At 41.0% G+C, this 18574-nt stretch overlaps 1 protein-coding gene across 1 annotated transcript in view; it reads right to left on the bottom strand.

Moving 5' to 3' along the window:
- Window positions 1-603: 603 nt before the first annotated feature.
- The window catches only part of LOC132898587 (alpha-actinin-2-like), a 78400-nt gene continuing 60429 nt past the window's right edge, over window positions 604-18574 (bottom strand). The window contains exons 14-21 of the mRNA XM_060940300.1: window positions 17481-17621; window positions 16105-16287; window positions 9547-9681; window positions 9272-9451; window positions 6820-6966; window positions 4907-4972; window positions 4424-4582; window positions 604-2605 (exon numbers count right to left, since the gene is read on the bottom strand). Of these exons, the coding sequence (XP_060796283.1) occupies window positions 2447-2605; window positions 4424-4582; window positions 4907-4972; window positions 6820-6966; window positions 9272-9451; window positions 9547-9681; window positions 16105-16287; window positions 17481-17621 (1170 nt within the window). The 3' untranslated portion in view covers window positions 604-2446. The remainder of the gene's footprint in view (window positions 2606-4423; window positions 4583-4906; window positions 4973-6819; window positions 6967-9271; window positions 9452-9546; window positions 9682-16104; window positions 16288-17480; window positions 17622-18574) is intronic.

Genomic DNA, 18574 nt, shown 5'->3' with positions numbered 1-18574 from the left:
CTCATTTTTTTTAAAGCAAAGGGTCGTCTCATCTCATTGTCTCTAGCCGCTTTATCCTGTTCTACAGGGTCGCAGGCAAGCTGGAGCCTATCCCAGCTGACTACGGGTGAAAGGCGGGGTACACCCTGGACAAGTCGCCAGGTCATCACAGGGCTGACACATAGACACAGACAACCATTCACACTCACATTCACACCTACGCTCAATTTAGAGTCACCAGTTAACCTAACCTGCATGTCTTTGGACTGTGGGGGAAACCGGAGCACCCGGAGGAAACCCACGTGGACATGGGGAGAACATGCAAACTCTACACAGAAAGGCCCTCGCCGGCCACAGGGCTTGAACCCGGACCTTCTTGCTGTGAGGCGACAGCGCTAACCACTACACCACCGTGCCGCCGCAAAGGGTCGTCTCACACGAAATATTGACTTTGTTAAATTTATTATGGCTTACTGATGACTGTTTATAGTATTTTTTAAGGTTGAGACATTTCATTTCATTATTTATTCAGCTAATTTTGGTCTACAGCATTTCTTTGCATGTGCCCAAGACTTTTGCATATCCAATTTAATATGCAGATCAAAGAATGAAACATGACAACAGTTTGCTATCATTTAGACTTTATTGGATTATCATTATTTGTGAATATCTGTGTGAGCCATGTTCATGATTACAAATATCCACTTACTTACCAACAAAACAGCTGAAAACGAATCATTAGAGGCTTGTAGTGATTGTTGCTGAGTTACAATTCCACATTCAAAAAGTCCAAAACTGATTCTGGAGTGTATTATCCTCGTATGAAATTAGTTGTACACAGAGGTGGACAGTAATGAAGTACATTTACTTGAGTACTGTACTTAAGTACGCTTTTTGAGTATCTGTACTTTACTTGAGTATAATTTTTTTTGGAAACTTATGACTAACTTCACTACATTTGAAAGGCAAATATCGTACTTTTTACTCCACTACATTTCTATCAAGGTCCTCGTTACTCGTTACTATGAAGCGGCTTTGAAAGTGGATGTTTTTTTCTTTTCTTTTTTAAAACTTGATTGTTTTTTTTCTCAGGTGACACTGAGAGCCGATCAGTAATCACTAGGGTCACGTCACGTCCATAGACTGGATAAAATCAAGTTCAACGATTTCTCCGCAGCATTATTTAACACAAGCAGAACGGAAGGAGGCGGTTCTTCTGGGGAATGCACGCACTCATAGCCATACCTAGAAACCATATTTCAGTTTTCAGAAAGGATTAAAGATTCATTTCATTTTAAATGTTTGCTTTGTTTGCCGAAAACGAACCACATCATGGCCTACAAAAACTCACCGTCCAACCTGCGGAAGCATATTGAGGGATATAAACGTTTTTTTCCAAGAGAAAGCTTGCAATGAAGTTGTCTGTGCTTTTAGAGCTAGTGATAACGTTGCAATAACTATGCAGTCTGGTTAGTCAAATGACTTTCTATGGATTTGCCCGTCAAGTTGCCGTAGCCTCGTCCACGGCCAACGTTAACACATAGCTAGTTAACTTGGACACTGTTAGTTAGCATGTAAAAACAGAGTTACGCTAACATGAATAATGTTAACTTAGCTGAAGTCCTTTCAGAAATATGGTTTAGCATAAACTTGCCAAATAAACAGAATGTAGAAATCTTTCTTTTCTAGTAGCGTTAGCTACCCAATATGATTTCGAGTTTGGAAAGAGTTTGCTAGCATGTCAGGTGGAGTTTCACTGACTAGCTAGCTTAACGTTAAACCATCATGATGGCACAGCATGCGTTCATTTTGTGAATTCTGTCTTTGGTAACGGCATTAGGTTTTGTCAGCGTTGTGTCAATAATACAACGATGCATTGACCGAAAATGTACTTTTAATACTTCAGTATTTTTAAAAGCAAGTACTTCAGTACTTTAACTTGAGTAAAAAATTTGACTGGAGAACTTTCACTTGTATCGGAGTAATATTTGACGAAGTTGGGTATTTTATCCACCTCTGGTTGTACAACTAATTTAATCAATAGACAACCTGATTAAAATATTTAAGCAGCATACTCAATTTTTTTTCTGGTTCAGAATTAATGAAGGAATTAATGTTTCATTTCTTTTCCTCTTTTATTCTTCCAATCTTAAACCAGTTTTCAGCAGTACTGCTTTTTCCGTAAGGGACTTTCATGTTATTGAAGGAAAAAAAAAGAAGAAGCTGTGTTCCAGTACTGTTTTTAAAGCACTCTTGTTGACTTTCCATCATCCGTCATTGTGATAATCATTAAACAGCGACCCTGAGGTTTGTTAAATGATCTCTTGGAGTGAAATGTGACTGGAGGAAAAACATTGTGTTGTAGTTGATAGCAGGTTTTTGAGTCATGAGGGAAAGTCGTTGGAAAAGGGAGTGCTAGAAACAGTAATGTAACATTGCAATTTGAAAGAAATATGTATATGTGTGTTTAAAGATCACTCTCTCCGTAGAGGGCAGAAGAGAAGGCCTGGTAATCCAAGGCTCCGGGCATTCCGTCAGGCCCGGTATACAGAGGCATCCTGGCAATGCAGTAATCAGCCTGTTCAGGAGGCAGCTCACGCCTCAGCTCTTCGATCATTATATACGGCTGCAACACACCAGAGAACAAAAAAGGAAAAAAGTTACAGATGGAAAATTACACAGAAAAAAACCCAAAAAAACAGTGATAGTGATTTTAGAAACGTTACTGTGGCCCGTGAAAGCCGCCGCATAAGCAGCACATCGCTCCTCACGCTACTGCTCCTGCGGTGCTGAATCAATGACAGCGCCACTGTTCTGGACAACTGAAAGCAGCTGAAAGGCTACAGGGCAGGGCCAGGTGATCAGACACGGCTAGAGTGGGATGATCAACACCTCAATTCACCCTCCTCAAGCAGCCAGGGGAGTATAAATGGTACCACCACATTCAGAGGTTAGTGAACAGAGAGCCTTGTCTTTGCTGCCGGTGGATCTGGCCAGCTTCACTACCTTGGCATGATTGCCGAAAGACACAGACGTAGCCAACCCCCACCTGTGGCCTCACCGCCAGCCAGCTCGGGCCCTCCGGCACCTACCTGCACTGACTGCACACTTCACTTCCCCTACACTTTCCCAACTTTTCTTCATTAAACTTTCAACTTTTTTTATCCCCCACCCAAACAAAGTTTGGCAGGGGATATAAAAACGGGTTCCGTCCATCCGTCCGGCTGTCCGTCCAGTCACGTTTTTGTTTCCGGGCCATATCTTTAAAACTACTGAAGATATCTTCATTAAACTTTGTATACATATCAAACAACACATCAACTGGTGCCTTTTCCTATTTTGGATTTTTGAAAAAAAAGTACTTTTCAAATTTTTACATTAAAAAATAGATTTTGACTTTGTTTCTAAGAGCAACGTTTGTTTCCAGAGCATATATCCAAAACTGTTCATGATACGGATTTGAAACTCGGTATACATGTTAACAAGGTGATGTAGATGTGCCTTTCCATACAAAGAAATTTGAGAAATTTTACTTTTCATGTTTCTATGGAAACAATTTCAGATTTAGTATCTCAGGTTAGTCTATGGGGTAGGTTTTGTTTCCAGAGCAGAACTTGAAAACTATGAGTGGTTTGGTCTTGAAAGTTGGTATATGTGTTGATTGACTAATGTACAGTATATGTGCCTTTTTATACGAAGAAATGGGAGAAATTTTAATTTTTAGCTCACCTGGACCAAAGGTCCGGTGGGTTTATGCCGTGGGCTGCTGAGGTCAGTGTAAAGTGGTAGGGTTGGTTTCCTGCAGCAGAACTTGAAAAATGTGACAAATAATATCTTGAAACTTGGTATATAGTTGGTGGGGGGGATATCGAGGACACTGTCTTCTTGTTTTTTTTTTTTTTGCACTAAATCCTGGGGGGGTAAGTGGTTAGCACTGTCGCCTCACAACAAGAAGGTCCGGGTTCGAGCCCTGTGGCCGGCGAGGGCCTTTCTGTGTGGAGTTTGCATGTTCTCCCCGTGTCCGCGTGGGTTTCCTCCGGGTGCTCCGGTTTCCCCCACAGTCCAAAGACATGCAGGTTAGGTTAACTGATGACTCTAAATTAATCGTAGGTGTGAATGTGAGTGTGAATGGTTGTTTGTCTCTATGTGTCAGCCCTGTGATGACCTGGCGACTTGTCCAGGGTGTACCCCGCCTTTCGCCCGTAGTCAGCTGGGACAGGCTCCAGCTTGCATGTGATCCTGTACAGGATAAGTAGTTACGAATAATGGATGGATGGATGGATGGATGGATGGATGGACGGATGGAATAAATCCCTGGGTTGTGCATGTCCATGTTCTCCTGCGGTAGCCGCAAGTGTCACAGAAAGGAGGCACGGCACAATTTTGAAGGCACAAAGTGAAGGGCCACCATATTTTGTCCATGTAAACACTCACACACACACACCTTATCACCAGCAAGGATCCTGAAAGAGGCGACGACTTGTTCAGTAGTGTCAGTCTCCGTCGTCTCACGGGTCATGAAGTCCACAAACGACTGGAACGTCACCGTTTTAGTCCCATTCGGATCGACCACTGACATGATCCGAGCAAATTCCGCCTCACCCTGCACATACACACACGTGATTATGAGAAAGGTTGCAGTAATACTTTATATTATTCAGAACTCCAAAGAACAAAGTTATACAGTTGTGTTTAAATAACAGTGGGTGTATGAAACTTGATGACAAAAAACTCCAATGTTCTCTGTGTTGATAAGCAAAGCAGCAATACACAGTATCTCAAATTTTTAATTTTAATTTCAATCGTTTTTGAGAAACAGCATTCTTTGTACATTAAGTTGTATTAATGAGACAGTTAAGTGTTTTCCATGAACAAAAAAAAAAAAAAAAATCAGTAAAAGTACTGCTGAAGGATTTTTATTTTTTACCAGGTCATATCCCATGGAGATGAGACACGCACGGAATTCATCTATGTCCATTTTTCCTTTCTTCTTCTGCAGGATTGAGCGAGAGACAGAATACACATTGAGAAATCAAAAAGGAAACAGAAATGGGCTGAGAGAGTTATTGAAAAAGAGAGAATGAGAAGTAAGTATGACATTGAAAAAAAAAGGAGGATTGTACTGTCCATAATATCAGAAAGCACATGCGTAATGAGATTTGATCTGAACGTGATGAAACGCTAATGTCAGCCAGATTAATGTGCTGCACTGGATGACAGAACATAACAAATTAAAGGAAAAACAGTGGCACTGTTATGCCTTGGAGGGGTGGTGGTGGTGGTAGGGGGGCATTTACTTATTTTGCTGTCATGCTTTAGGTCCACTTGTCCCCTCAGAGAGAAGAGTCACTACACATCCATATTGTGACTGATAGGTGACCTTTATCCGATGATGACATTACATTTCTGTCCTGATGGCCGATGCGATCTCTGGGCGTGATCTCTTCCCAGATGACTCTGCCCCCATCCACATTCCATAAGGGCTCATTAAATGATTTGATGAGGATGAAAATGATATAAATCCATTAAAGATTTATATCCAGGGCCTTCTAGGTGTTCAGAGAAGGCCCAAACATATCAGCATGTTATCTTTAATTTCTTTACTTCTTTAATTTCTTTAATTCTTTCATAATTTCATGATAATTATTCTCTTCTAATTCTAATTTGGTCTCATTTTCTATCAAATGTGCTTCAGAAATGAAAGGGTTACTGTCCTGAAAACATTAAAATCGAGTTATCCAATGAGATTGTTTGTTTTGTTTGTTGTCTCTAGGCTGAGAAGAGTTTAGAGCTGCTCACTCACTGATTAGGACTTCATTGCCGTGACAGAAGGCCATGGCAGTGTATGTTTATGTAGGAAGTGACAGATGAATGAACCAATCAGATTTTGATTTATAGTGGTAGGGGCCAAAAATTTATCGCCCAAGGCCTTCTCGAAGGCCAACCACAAATTTGCGCCGTCAGCACAGCAGTGAAGTCACCTTCCAGCCGGTGTAGCGTTCATCAGAAGTGTTAGCGAGTGCTAATAAAGCGGTCAACCTAGTGCTATCTATCGAGAGCAAGTAGCACAGGCTAACGACCGAGAAACTAAGATTTCTGTCTCCACGCTCACCACAATACTTTTCACTTGGACTTAAGTATTCATTTCCCTGTGTAACTTACTTAGCTACTTTTAAATTCAACATCGACAGCTACATACAACAGAGTGACCTGGCAGCCTGACGCTAATCCCTTGCAAAATCCTTTGCCCTGTTACTTTTTTGGTGTCTGGCTAAGTGTTGGCTGAGCTCAAGTCCCAGCTCTAATAGTAACGGTTCGCCACTGTATAAATCATATGCTATGACTTTCACACTCACCAGATCTCAACTCAAGTGAACACTTATGGTAGATTTTGGAGTGACGTGTGAGACCATCATCAAAACCCCAAACTAAGGGAATATCTTTGGAATGATGGTTTGGTGTTCATTGCATTATTACAGTTCCAGAGACTTGTGGAATCAAAGCCAAGGAACGCTGAATATTTTGGGGGTTTTTTTTCCTTTAATTGGTCACCTGTCTGTACAATATGTGCATGGTGTAAGTAGTGTTAGGTGAATACCTCCTAGCGTTTCCTGTTAGGTTCAGACAAGCTTTTAAATCAGAAGAAGAAACTTGCCCAAGGTTAGTCTGTAACCATACACATGCACAATATTAATTGTGTACGTTCAAACACAAGCTACGAGAAGGTCTAATTGGGCAAACTTAAAGACTGAGACAAAGACATGTTATCGTAAAGAACAAAAGCTAATACAGCACAAAGAGATATTAAATCGTGTGTGTGTGTATAACAGATAGTATTACCCTATCAAAGTGGCTGAAGGATGAGCGAAACTCGGTGAGCTGCTTCTGACTGATGCCCTTGGCGTCACGTGTCAGGATCTGAGTCTCGATCTCGTTGATGGTTCGAGCCACAGTCGTCAGAAGGTGCTCCCATCCAACACGAATATGCTGAGATCACAACAGAGCAAAACTTTATATTGTGTAGAGGATGTTGTTATGGCTGGGTTCTTGCCCGAACTGATAATCACATCATCAGTTTTTCATTGGCTAATCAGACACAAGGTACGCCACCACACTTGCCGGAACAGTTGGGGGTTAGGTGCCTTGCTCAAGGGCACTTGAGCCAGTCCTGCTGGTTCAGGGAATCAAACCAGTGACCTTTTGGTCCCAAAGCTTTTTCTCTAACCATTTGGCCATGGCTTCCCCCATTGAACTGATTGTGTTAAGGCTGTGACAAATTAACATTTATGAATCATAATTATGTTGTTCAAGGGTTTGTGTGTGTTGAGTGTGTTCACATTCCTATAGATGTTTTACATAATCCAATATACTGTATATGGATCTTATACAGCTTCATCCAGGTCAGAATCGTGCTAGAGCCAGAGCTTATCAGGAACACTGGACGAGAGGCAGGGACACATTCTGAAAGGTGTCTGTCCCTCTGAGTTACATGTCTATCCTGAGACCGAGATGCTGACCTCTTCTGTTCCTCGGACCTGCCTGATCCATCCTGATGCCCTACATCTGGCTGGAGTCTCATCACGTCACTCCTGTGGAGGACGGCCCCATATGGACAGTCGAAAGTCGCACTCGGAAGACGCTCTGGACTCTTACAGTAATGCTTTTATGTCCGAGGACTTGCTAACTTTAGGACTGCAGTTGTCATGAACAGTTTTGCACTCAAGTTTTCATCAATGAAGAGTTTATAATTTCAACAAAACAGACTTCATGTTAAAACTATAATGATTTTCCTGTTTACACAGTTATACTTTGTGACTCTATAGGACACTGTTATAGAAGCAAGTTATTTAGAATCATGTTGTCTGTTATCACCCAAATGAGGATGGGTTCCCTTTTGAGTCTGGTTCCTCTTGAGGTTCCTCTCGAGGACACTGTTATAGAAGCAAGTTATTTATAATCACGTTGTCTGTTATTACCCAAATGAGGATGGGTTCCCTTTTGAGTCTGGTTCCTCTCGAGGTTCCTCTCGAGGACACTGTTATAGAAGCAAGCTATTTATAATCATGTTGTCTGTTATCACCCAAATGAGGATGGGTTCCCTTTTGAGTCTGGTTCCTCTCGAGGACACTGTTATAGAAGCAAGTTATTTATAATCACGTTGTCTGTTATCACCCAAATGAGGATGGGTTCCCTTTTGAGTCTGGTTCCTCTCGAGGACACTGTTATAGAAGCAAGTTATTTATAATCACGTTGTCTGTTATCACCCAAATGAGGATGGGTTCCCTGTTGAGTCTGGTTCCTCTTGAGGTTTTTTCCTTGTGTTGTCTGAGGGAGTTTTTCCTTGCCACTGTCACCACAGGCTTGCTCATTGGGGATAGATTAGGGATAAAATTAGCTCATGTTTAAAGTCTTTAATTTTCTGTAAAGCTGCTTTGCGACAATGTCTATTGTTAAAAGCGCTATACAAATAAACTTGACTTGAGGTATGCCAATCTATCACGGCCATCCTGCACGCCCATTCACACTGTCAGGGCAGTTTAGTGTAGCGTTGTGTAAAACATTCCATTGTAGTCTATAGACCTCCTCGGCTCCATTGGCATGCTGTGGTCATGTGGTTTGAAATGGGTAAACAAACGCCTACATGCCTCATATGTTTGTATGGATTATCTGTATTCATGAACTACAAAGTCTGACATATAGCTCAAAATGGTACATTATTGCACAGCTTATGGCTGCAATAACAATTCAACTGATAGTAGTCCATCATTTCATTCTTTTCCGAGCGATAAAAGACTTCAGGAGGTAAGAAATTATTAAATTTACGAACAAAATTGGTAGCTGTGTGCGCTGTAGCATTGAAATCTTCGTCTTGCTGAGCCAGTTAAATTTGTATTTCTTTTAGATTTGGATTGTAAGAATTAAAAGAGATAAAAGATTTCAAGCTATCTAATTCGACGAAAGTGTGTTTGGCATACTTGAACAAAAGACGACAAGAAAAATGTCACTTCCTGCAAAGCTAGAGATGATGATTTGCGATAGTAATCGTGGAGACTTTTATTGACTTTTTTTTTGCCCAAATTGTATCACTGGCTGCACTAGTCGAGCTATTAGCGACCGCCATTTTGGATTTGTGTTTACCCATTTCAGATCAAGTGATCTTGATTCTGAGGAAGTCTACTGTATGTTTAAAATAGCTTGCTTTTAACAGTGTAATATGCTTAAAATATAACATAATAATGTCAACATTTGCAAGGAAACATATATAACTATAGCATATATTAGAGTGAGGCACCTCCATGGTGTAGTTGGTGTGTTTGTTGCTGAATATGAGTGACTCCTGGATGACCTGGTGATCTCCCTCCAGCTTGTCGATGTTGGGCTTGTAGTTGATGATCATACCCTCATACTGCTTCAGCTGATTCATCTGATCCTCTAAAGTGGCTCCTGTATCCACTGAGCAGTGTGCAATCTCCTGAAAACACACACACACAAACACATACTATAAAACCACAGAACAACATAACCTCACTGCATCGGCAAGAAAGCCACACAATATGTCTGTTGCACCTCCATGCGTGTCTGTATCCAGGGTCCGATCGCATTGGCCTGGGCCGCAAACTGCCTCCTGAGGCGCTCGTTGGCTTGTTGCCTGGACAACTCATCCCGTAATGCAGTATCCCTCTGAGGGACCAGCCTCTTCACCTAGAAACACATCTAAACAAGTTAAACTCAACACCAACATCACTGATGGGGGATGCTGCCACTACCATCATATCTAGCCCTTTTTGTTACCAATATGTATGTCAGAAATACCCTTGAAATACTTTAAATGTGCAGGAAGTTATTGAAGAAAAACAATACCATTAGGACATTTGACTTTGGTGGTTACAGTGATCTTTATACATAAATCCTCCAAACATTTAAGCACTCATTATTGAGATATCGCATTAACGAGAATCTCAGACAGATGAATGAACAGACACTAAATGGACAAATACCCTATCGGAGGAATTAAACATGACAGCACTTGCTCTTATAAGAAAATACTCAGTTTCTAGGTGATTCAATTTCACGTCAAGCCACATCACACAATCCTGCCATTAATTATTTTCCTCGAACAACATGCACGCAAGGGTTTCAATATCATATTCATTACATATATGGCATTTTTGTCTCACCAGTTTAAATATACCAGAAGTAGGAGATGTGAGGTATTTCAATGTACAATCAGAACTGGGATCATACATCAGATTTCCCAGCCACATCAAGCAAAGTGATATTTTGCAGCCAGTATTTTAAGTTCCTCTGTCTCTACATGCTAACCATTCAAGATCCTTGAAAAAGCTATGGCACAGCACATTTGCTCATTGCTACAGAGAAATAACATCCATGAACTTTATCATTGAGGATTTAGACCTCATCATAGCACAGAGACAGCACTGGTTAAAGTAGTAAATGACCTACTATTGGCCTCTGATCAGGGCTGTGTCTCCTTGTGTTGCTTGACCTTAGTGCAGCCTTTGACACCACTGATCTTGGTCGATTCTTGGACCATTACTTTTCAACCTTTATATGCTCCCACTTGGGCAAATTATCAATAAAAATTCAATTTTGTATCACTGCTATGCAGATGATATCCAAATTTATTTTGCTCTATCACCAAATGACTATGCCCCCCTTGAATGTCTCTACCAGTGCATCGATCAAATCAATAGCTGGATGTCACAAAATTTTCTCCAGTTGAACACAGATAAAACAGAAGTAATTCTATTTGGAAAAAAAGATGAAAGACTCAGGATTACCACTATTCTTGACACAAAAGGGATTAAAACTAAATAAATGGTTAAAAATCTTGGTGTTTTCATTGACAGCGAGCTAAACTTTGACAGTCACATGAAAGCAATCACTAAAACGGCATTTTATCACCTAAAAAACATTTCCAAACTAAGAGGACTTTTGTCAAAAAATGATCTGGAAAAACTAATACATGCCTTCATCTCTAGTAGGGTTGATTACTGCAATGGCCTTTTCACAGGCCTGCCAAAAAAGACCATCAAACGACTTCAGCTGGTTCAAAATGCAGCGGCGAGGGTTCTCACACGAACAAAAAGAACAGAGCACATTACTCCAATTCTAAGGTCCCTTCACTGGCTTCCAGTAAGCTACAGAATTGACTTTAAAGTATTGCTGCTGGTGTATAAATCTCTAAATGGTACAGGGCCCAATTACCTCTCTGATATGTTGCAGCGGCCTAACCCAATCAGATCTACCAGATCGCAACAGAAAAATTTACTATTAAAACCAGTTGTTAAAACAAAGTGTGGTGAAGCAGCTTTTAGCTACTATGCAGTACAGCTATGGAACCAACTGCCAGAGGACATTAAAAATGCTCCTGCTGTTGGCAGCTTCAAATCTAGGTTAAAGACCAAGCTGTTCTCAGATGCTTTCTGTTAAATAATTAATATTTTTACATTTTTTATAATCTTTACTTTCTCTGCATGTTTTAAATTTACTTTAATTTTATTCTATTTTATTCCGCTGGTTTCTTTTTCTTTTTCTCCTTTTTTCTTTTTGGCATTTTATTATTTTATTTCTACTATTGTTTAATTCTTATTATTTTCTTTTAATTCTTTTAATTAATTGTTTTAGATTAAAAATAAAATTATTTTATGTAATTTTATTTCTCTATTGTTTACTGTTTTTGTTTTTGCTTCTGTAAAGCACATTGAACTGCCATTGTGTATGAAATGTGCTATATAAATAAACTTGCCTTGCCTTGCCTGATCATTCTATTCTCCTCGATCGACTAGAAAATGCTGTGGGAGTTAAGGAAATGGCCCTCTTCTGGCTCAGGTCTTATTTAACTGATCATTATCAGTTTGTTGATGGAAATGGTGACTTTTCTATGATAACGTTTGGTGTTCCACAAGGTTCTGTCTTAGGGCCATTGCTTTTTTTCTTTATATATGCTATCGGTGGGTAATATAATTCACATGCATGGTATTAGCTTCCACTGTTCTGCTGATGACACACAGTTGTATGTTTCAGCAAAGCCAGATGAAAGATACTAATTTTGCTGGCAAGATGCCATTGCCAATCATTATGCAGTCTGACACAGTTATGATCTGGTAAAAACAAACAAACAAACAACCCCCCAACCTCCCCCCCCCCGCTGTTAAAGAATAGAATAGAATGCCTTTATTGTCATTGTTTACAGTACAACGAAATTGAAGTGCTTCATCTGATAATGATTTTAAAAACACACATTTATAAATGAGACAGATATAAAATTTATAAGACAAACATAAAAACCAATAAAAATTTAACATACTAAGTGATTATTATTATTATTGCACAGTTATTGCACAGTTTATTATTGCATTGAATGTAGGAGATCGTAAGTCATGTGTTTGCAGCATTCACAGTTCTGGTGGCCCAGAGAAAGAAACTGTTTTTGAGTCTGTTTGTTTTACTTTTCAAGCTCCTGTAGCACCTCCCTGAGGGCAGGAGAGTGAACAGTTTGTGACCAGGGTGAGAATTGTCCTTGGTGATGTTGCTGGCTTTGCTAAGGCACCGTGAATTGGAAATGGTTTCCAGAGAAGGCAGGAGACAGCCAACAATTTTCTCTGCTGTTCTGATGACCTTCTGGAGGGCTCTTCTGTCTGCTGCTGAGCAGCCAGCGTACCACACTGTGATGCAGTATGCCAGCACAGTCTCTACAGTGGAGCGGTAGAATGTCACAAGCAAATCCTTGTTTAGTCTGACTTTCAGTAGCAGCCTCAGGAAGTGCAACCGCTGCTGGGATTTCTTCACCACCGCCTGAGTGTTTACTGACCAGGAGAGATCCTTTGAGATTGTTGTCCCCAGGAACTTAAAGGTTGAGACCCTTTCTGCTTTTACCCTATTTATGAAGAGTGGAGCAGGTTCATCTCTGTGTCTCCTGAAATCGATAACCATCTTCTTGGTTTTGCTGATGTTCAGTGCCAGGTTGTTGTTTGCACATCATACAGACAGCTCGTGGAATTCGTTCCTGTATGCTGACTCATCACCTCCCGTGACGAGACCAACCGCTGTGGTGTCGTCTGCGAATTTGATGATGGTGTTTGAGGCGTGAATGGGAGTGCAGTTGTAGGTGTACAAAGCGTAGAGGAGTGGGCTCAGAACGCAGCCTTGTGGGGAGCCGGTGCTGAGTGTGATGGTGGAGGAGCTCATCATTCATTATCTCTCGCCGCTTTATCCTGTTCTACAGGGTCGCAGGCAAGCTGGAGCCTATCCCAGCTGACTACGGGCGAAAGGCGGGGTACACCCTGGACAAGTCGCCAGGTCATCACAGGGCTGACACATAGACACAGACAACCATTCACACTCACATTCACACCTACGCTCAATTTAGAGTCACCAGTTAACCTAACCTGCATGTCTTTGGACTGTGGGGGAAACCGGAGCACCCGGAGGAAACCCACGCGGACACGGGGAGAACATGCAAACTCTGCATAGAAAGGCCCTCGCCGGCCACGGGGCTCGAACCCGGATCTTCTTGCTGTGAGGCGACAGCGCTAACCACTACACCACCGTGCCGCCCCCCACTACACCACCGTGCCGCCCCAGTGGAGGAGCTGTGACGGCCAATTTTAACAGTCTGAGGGCGGTTGGCAAAAAAGTCTTTTATCCATGTACAAGTGGATGGGGGAAAATCCAGATTGTACAGCTTTTCCACTAGTCTGCCAGGGATGATTGTGTTGAAAGCTGAGCTGTAATCAATAAAGAGCAACCTTACATAGGTGCCGGGGTGTTCCAGGTGGCTCAGTGCAGTGTAGAGGGCTGTGTTCATGGCATCCTCAGTGAATCTGTTTGTTCTGGATGCAAACTGGTATGGGTCGAAAGTTGGAAGGAGACAGTCTTTGATGTGCTGTGCCACCAACTTTTCAAAGCATTTCATTACCACTGATGTGAGAGCTATTGGTCTATAGTCATTAAGACTGTTGGTGGCTTACTGTATGTATCTCTTTTATTAAAGGGGAACTGAAATCATTTTTAAACTTGCTTTATTTCTTAATTAACATGTTATTCAATTACGTTTTTGGTTTTAGTAACCTTATATCGTGACTCGTATTGGCAACTAATTGCAATTAAATATTATACTTATCGGCCTGTTCGGTTTTTAGCCATGTTGAATTTAGTTCATTTGGTCCATGGCAGGCGTCGCTTATCTGCGCGATCTTCACGAGACTTGTGCGAGACTTCGAAACGTGAAGTGTCAGCCAGGTGTCAGTGCCGCTATTTTGAAAACTGTTTTCCAAACGAAGTATTGCACAAAAACGAGTTTAAATGACGATTACTGCCTACTTTTTTCAAACTTTCCTGATTGCTATCAAAACAAACAAAACTTCCGGCTTGATTACATCAGCATTCGAAAGAGGGCGCACACGTCTTTTGACAACGTTGGCAGATGTCGGTGACTTTGATTTCCGCTGTACGTTTTACTTCCGTCCTACGATGTATCACACAGGTCTCAACGAATCTCGTTTACGGCCATCGCTTTGACATATGTACTGATATATTACAGAGCATATTTCAAACACTCATAACTTGCTATAGCAGTGACAAAATAACTATCAAAAATGCATTCCGATATTTAATAAAATGAGATAGAGAATTTTGAGAATAAAAAAAATTGCTTTCAGTTCTCCTTTAATGTGTAGATCTTAAAAAAAGATTTAAAAAAATTTGATTCTCACTGTCAGAAGCTTTAAAGAAGCTCAGTGCATCAAACCCCAACCTGAATAAAAACCTACTGTATCTTTAAATGTTATTTAATTGATAAATATCAGGTATTCCTGTCAACATTGGGACTTTTGGTTATGCTTGCACACACATGTATGCATATATGATTACTAGCAAATTGCAGTGGGCTGAGGATTTAACAGCCCGTGCTTATTATTCAGCTGTTCACCTTAAAGATGAAACTATGTAAGATTTAGGGGATCTATTGGCAGAAATGGAATACAGTATTTATAATAAGTACACTACCATTCAAAAGTTTGGGGTCACCCAGACAATTTTGTGTTTTCCATGAAAAGTCACACTTTTATTTACCACCATAAGTTGTAAAATGAATAGAAAATATAGTCAAGACATTTTTCTGGCCATTTTGAGCATTTAATCGACCCCACAAATGTGATGCTCCAGAAACTCAATCTGCTCAAAGGAAGGTCAGTTTTATAGCTTCTCTAAAGAGCTCAACTGTTTTCAGCTGTGCTAACATGATTGTACAAGGGTTTTCTAATCATCCATTAGCCTTCTGAGGCAATGAGCAAACACATTGTACCATTAGAACACTGGAGTGAGAGTTGCTGGAAATGGGCCTCTATACACCTATGGAGATATTGCACCAAAAACCACACATTTGCAGCTAGAATAGTCATTTACCACATTAGCAATGTATAGAGTGGATTTCTGATTAGTTTAAAGTGATCTTCATTGAAAAGAACAGTGCTTTTCTTTCAAAAATAAGGACATTTCAAAGTGACCCCAAACTTTTGATCGGTAGCGTATGTTTTCTTTTGTGTATAAGCACCCGTGACTATGAATCACTGTGTTTTTGTAAGTTTAAAATGAGCCCTTTATATACACAGGGAGCGGGTCGTGTTCCACGGAGCCGCCATGTTGCACTGGCATGTTTCTACGGTAGACCAGAATGGACAAAACTCTAGAGATCACCTGTAGCGTTGCATGTTTTGACAAGAGGCAACGTGAATCCGGAAGGAAGCACGGGAAAGAAGATGAAGAAGGAGAAAGAAGAGGAATCAGTGTTTGCTGGTGCGAGCTAGCAAGTTTGAGAACCCAAATTTTGTAAAATGGAGGAGATTATTAGTAACGGGGAAAAAAATGAAGTAGTTTGAATGCAAGTACTTGGATGTACGCTACGTCCATATATTCTACGTCCATATATTCTGATCATATATTCTAATACATGCTTAGAAAGGGAGGGGTAATGGAGGGGCATTTAGTTGGTTGTAATCTGCAACCTGACTGCTAGATGGCACTAGATTCTACACACTGTACCTTTAAACTGGTAGGATGTGTGTACACACACACACACCACACACACACAATCGCACACACCTTCTCCCATTTGAAGTTGATCTCAGTTGGGGTGATGGTGCAGTAGATGTTGGTGAGGTCGGGAGAGATGTGGTAAGTCTGGGTGATTTTCTGCACCTCGTTGTAGATGTTCAGGATGGTCTGTCTCTCCACATCTGCCTCAGGCAGCGTCGTTTTGAACTGGTCATGGGCTGAAATCAGGCTCTGCACACACACACACACACACACACACACACACACACACACACACACACACACACATAATGATTTGCACATCTTGATTCAAACTGAGTTAACAAACAAACAAAAAAGCCGCTTTCAGCTACCTACCCTTACCCTTTCAACTCCAAAAGTATTGGCACCCTGTATGAATCATGGTGCTATTGATATTTTCAGTTTAAGTGTGAGAAATAATGTATGGAATAGACCACAGACTTTGCCGAAATATGAAACTACAGAGTATTACATTCCACAGCTGTTACTGCTGAAAATAGCATTGTGCCAACTGCACCTTGTTGGATTCACATAAAATGCCCCATAAACAAGGGCACTTCAAAAAGTTCTCGGCCTCACCCAGGAGAAAGATTGCTCTTGCATTATACTTCAACATAGTCTCCTTTAACTTCAATGCACTTGGTCCACTGATGTTCATGTTTCATTATCCCTTTACGGAAGAAGGTCACATGTTGAGCCTCCAGATTCTCCTCAACAGCATGGATGACTTCATCATCACTCTGAAAACGGTGACTACGCGAGTGGGATTTCAGTTTGGGGAACAGAAGTCAGACGGTGCCAGGTCAGGTGAGTAAGGTGCACGGGGCAACGGTTCAAAGCCACATTTGGCTGCTTCTGCCCCTGCCACCTGTCCCGTGTGGACAGGCACATTGTCCTGGAGCAACATCACGCCAGCTTGAAAGTTTCCTTTCCTTTTTTCTTTGATTGCTTCTTTCATTTAAGTTTTTCTAGACGGCTTTATAGTCTACAGTTCTGCCCCAAAATGGGAGTTATGCCCCTTGTTCCAAGGTCAGGCGAAGAACTTTTTGAAGTACCCTCATCCACCTATAATGTACAGAACTGTCTGTAAATCTCAAACATGGATGGACGTAAAAGGTCAAAATGCCTAGTCTTGCCTACTTCACTTTGCCAACAGTTACTCCATGTTGCTGTAAATCAGCAAATGTAGTTGAAAATGTAAATTATGTCCCTAAAATGTAACTTACTGTGAAATATAGCTTTACAGTAAACCAGCATCACACCTTAAAGACATGAAATCATTACCCTACGGATTAAAATAAAAAAGGTAAGCTTTGGTTTACGTATTAGGGTGTGTGTGTGGGTATATTTTCCTCATCAAGATTTAGCCACATTTTATTGACTACGGCGTTCCTGATTGTTACCTCTATCTCCTCTATGCTGTGCACTATGAACATGTCTTGCAGGTCCTCCATGGCTCCCTCCATCCAGTTATTAAATGGAGCAGACCTTTTAGCAAACTCCAGGAAGAGCTGATCAATTGTCTCCAGCAACTTTTCCGTCCTCTAACACACACACACACACACACACACACACACACACACACACACTCTCACAATCAGCATTTAATGTAGGTTGGTGAGACTGTAGCCTTGATTCTGTCAACCTAGAACGTCTACTTCATGCACAGTTGCAAATTTCATAATAAATAATTGTTGAGCTTTAATGTCTCTCTCAGGATTAAACCAGGGATCCTGTTAGGCAGCAACATTTAATTCATAAGATTGTTTCCCTTATTATGTTAAAATTATATCATTAAACATTGCCCTAAATGGCATTTCATCATGCTTTCTGTGGATTTACAGCAACTGTCACACCAGGCTTGTAGTACTCAAGTCCAGGACTCGGACTCGAGTCCGACTCGTGGCTTAATTTTAAGGACTTGTGATTTGACTCGGACTTGAGCACTGATGACTTGGACTCGTGCATTAACTGCATTCGGATTCGTAAATTGGAGACGAGGACTCAGATTTTTCTTTATTTTTTGTAACATGCCATAATAATTTGGCAGAAGATATTTATATCTACATTATTTTTATACTAATTTCGTGCAAGAGAATGCACATTCACCTGTTCATACGTCATGCTCAGGAACAAACTAACGTTAACGGCGCTAAAATGCCTGGAGAGACGCCGCTAGGATTGTCCGCTTTGCTTATACAGACTTCTCGTGCAGTGGAAAAAATGTACTGCTATGTGTTCCATATGTAGAAGAACTATCGAGGGGGACAACCTAAGAACTTCAATCCTCATTTGGTAAGACTCCACCCAGGGAAGGAAGTGACACGCTATGTTCATTGCCCTATTGATAGTGGGGCTTGCTTGCTGAGCCATGAACTAGCTAGTGTTAACCCCCTCTCATGTTATTTGCCCTGTTGATAGTGGGCGGGGCTTGCTGAGCGATGAACAAGCTTTTTTTCTGTAGCCTGTTAACTAAAATGGGGCAGTGGAGCAGTGA

Source organism: Neoarius graeffei, chromosome 14 (assembly GCF_027579695.1).
Source record: "Neoarius graeffei isolate fNeoGra1 chromosome 14, fNeoGra1.pri, whole genome shotgun sequence".
Classification (NCBI taxonomy): domain Eukaryota; kingdom Metazoa; phylum Chordata; class Actinopteri; order Siluriformes; family Ariidae; genus Neoarius; species Neoarius graeffei.
Note: the sequence above shows the minus strand (reverse complement) of the source record. Positions and strands in the feature narration are given on the sequence as shown.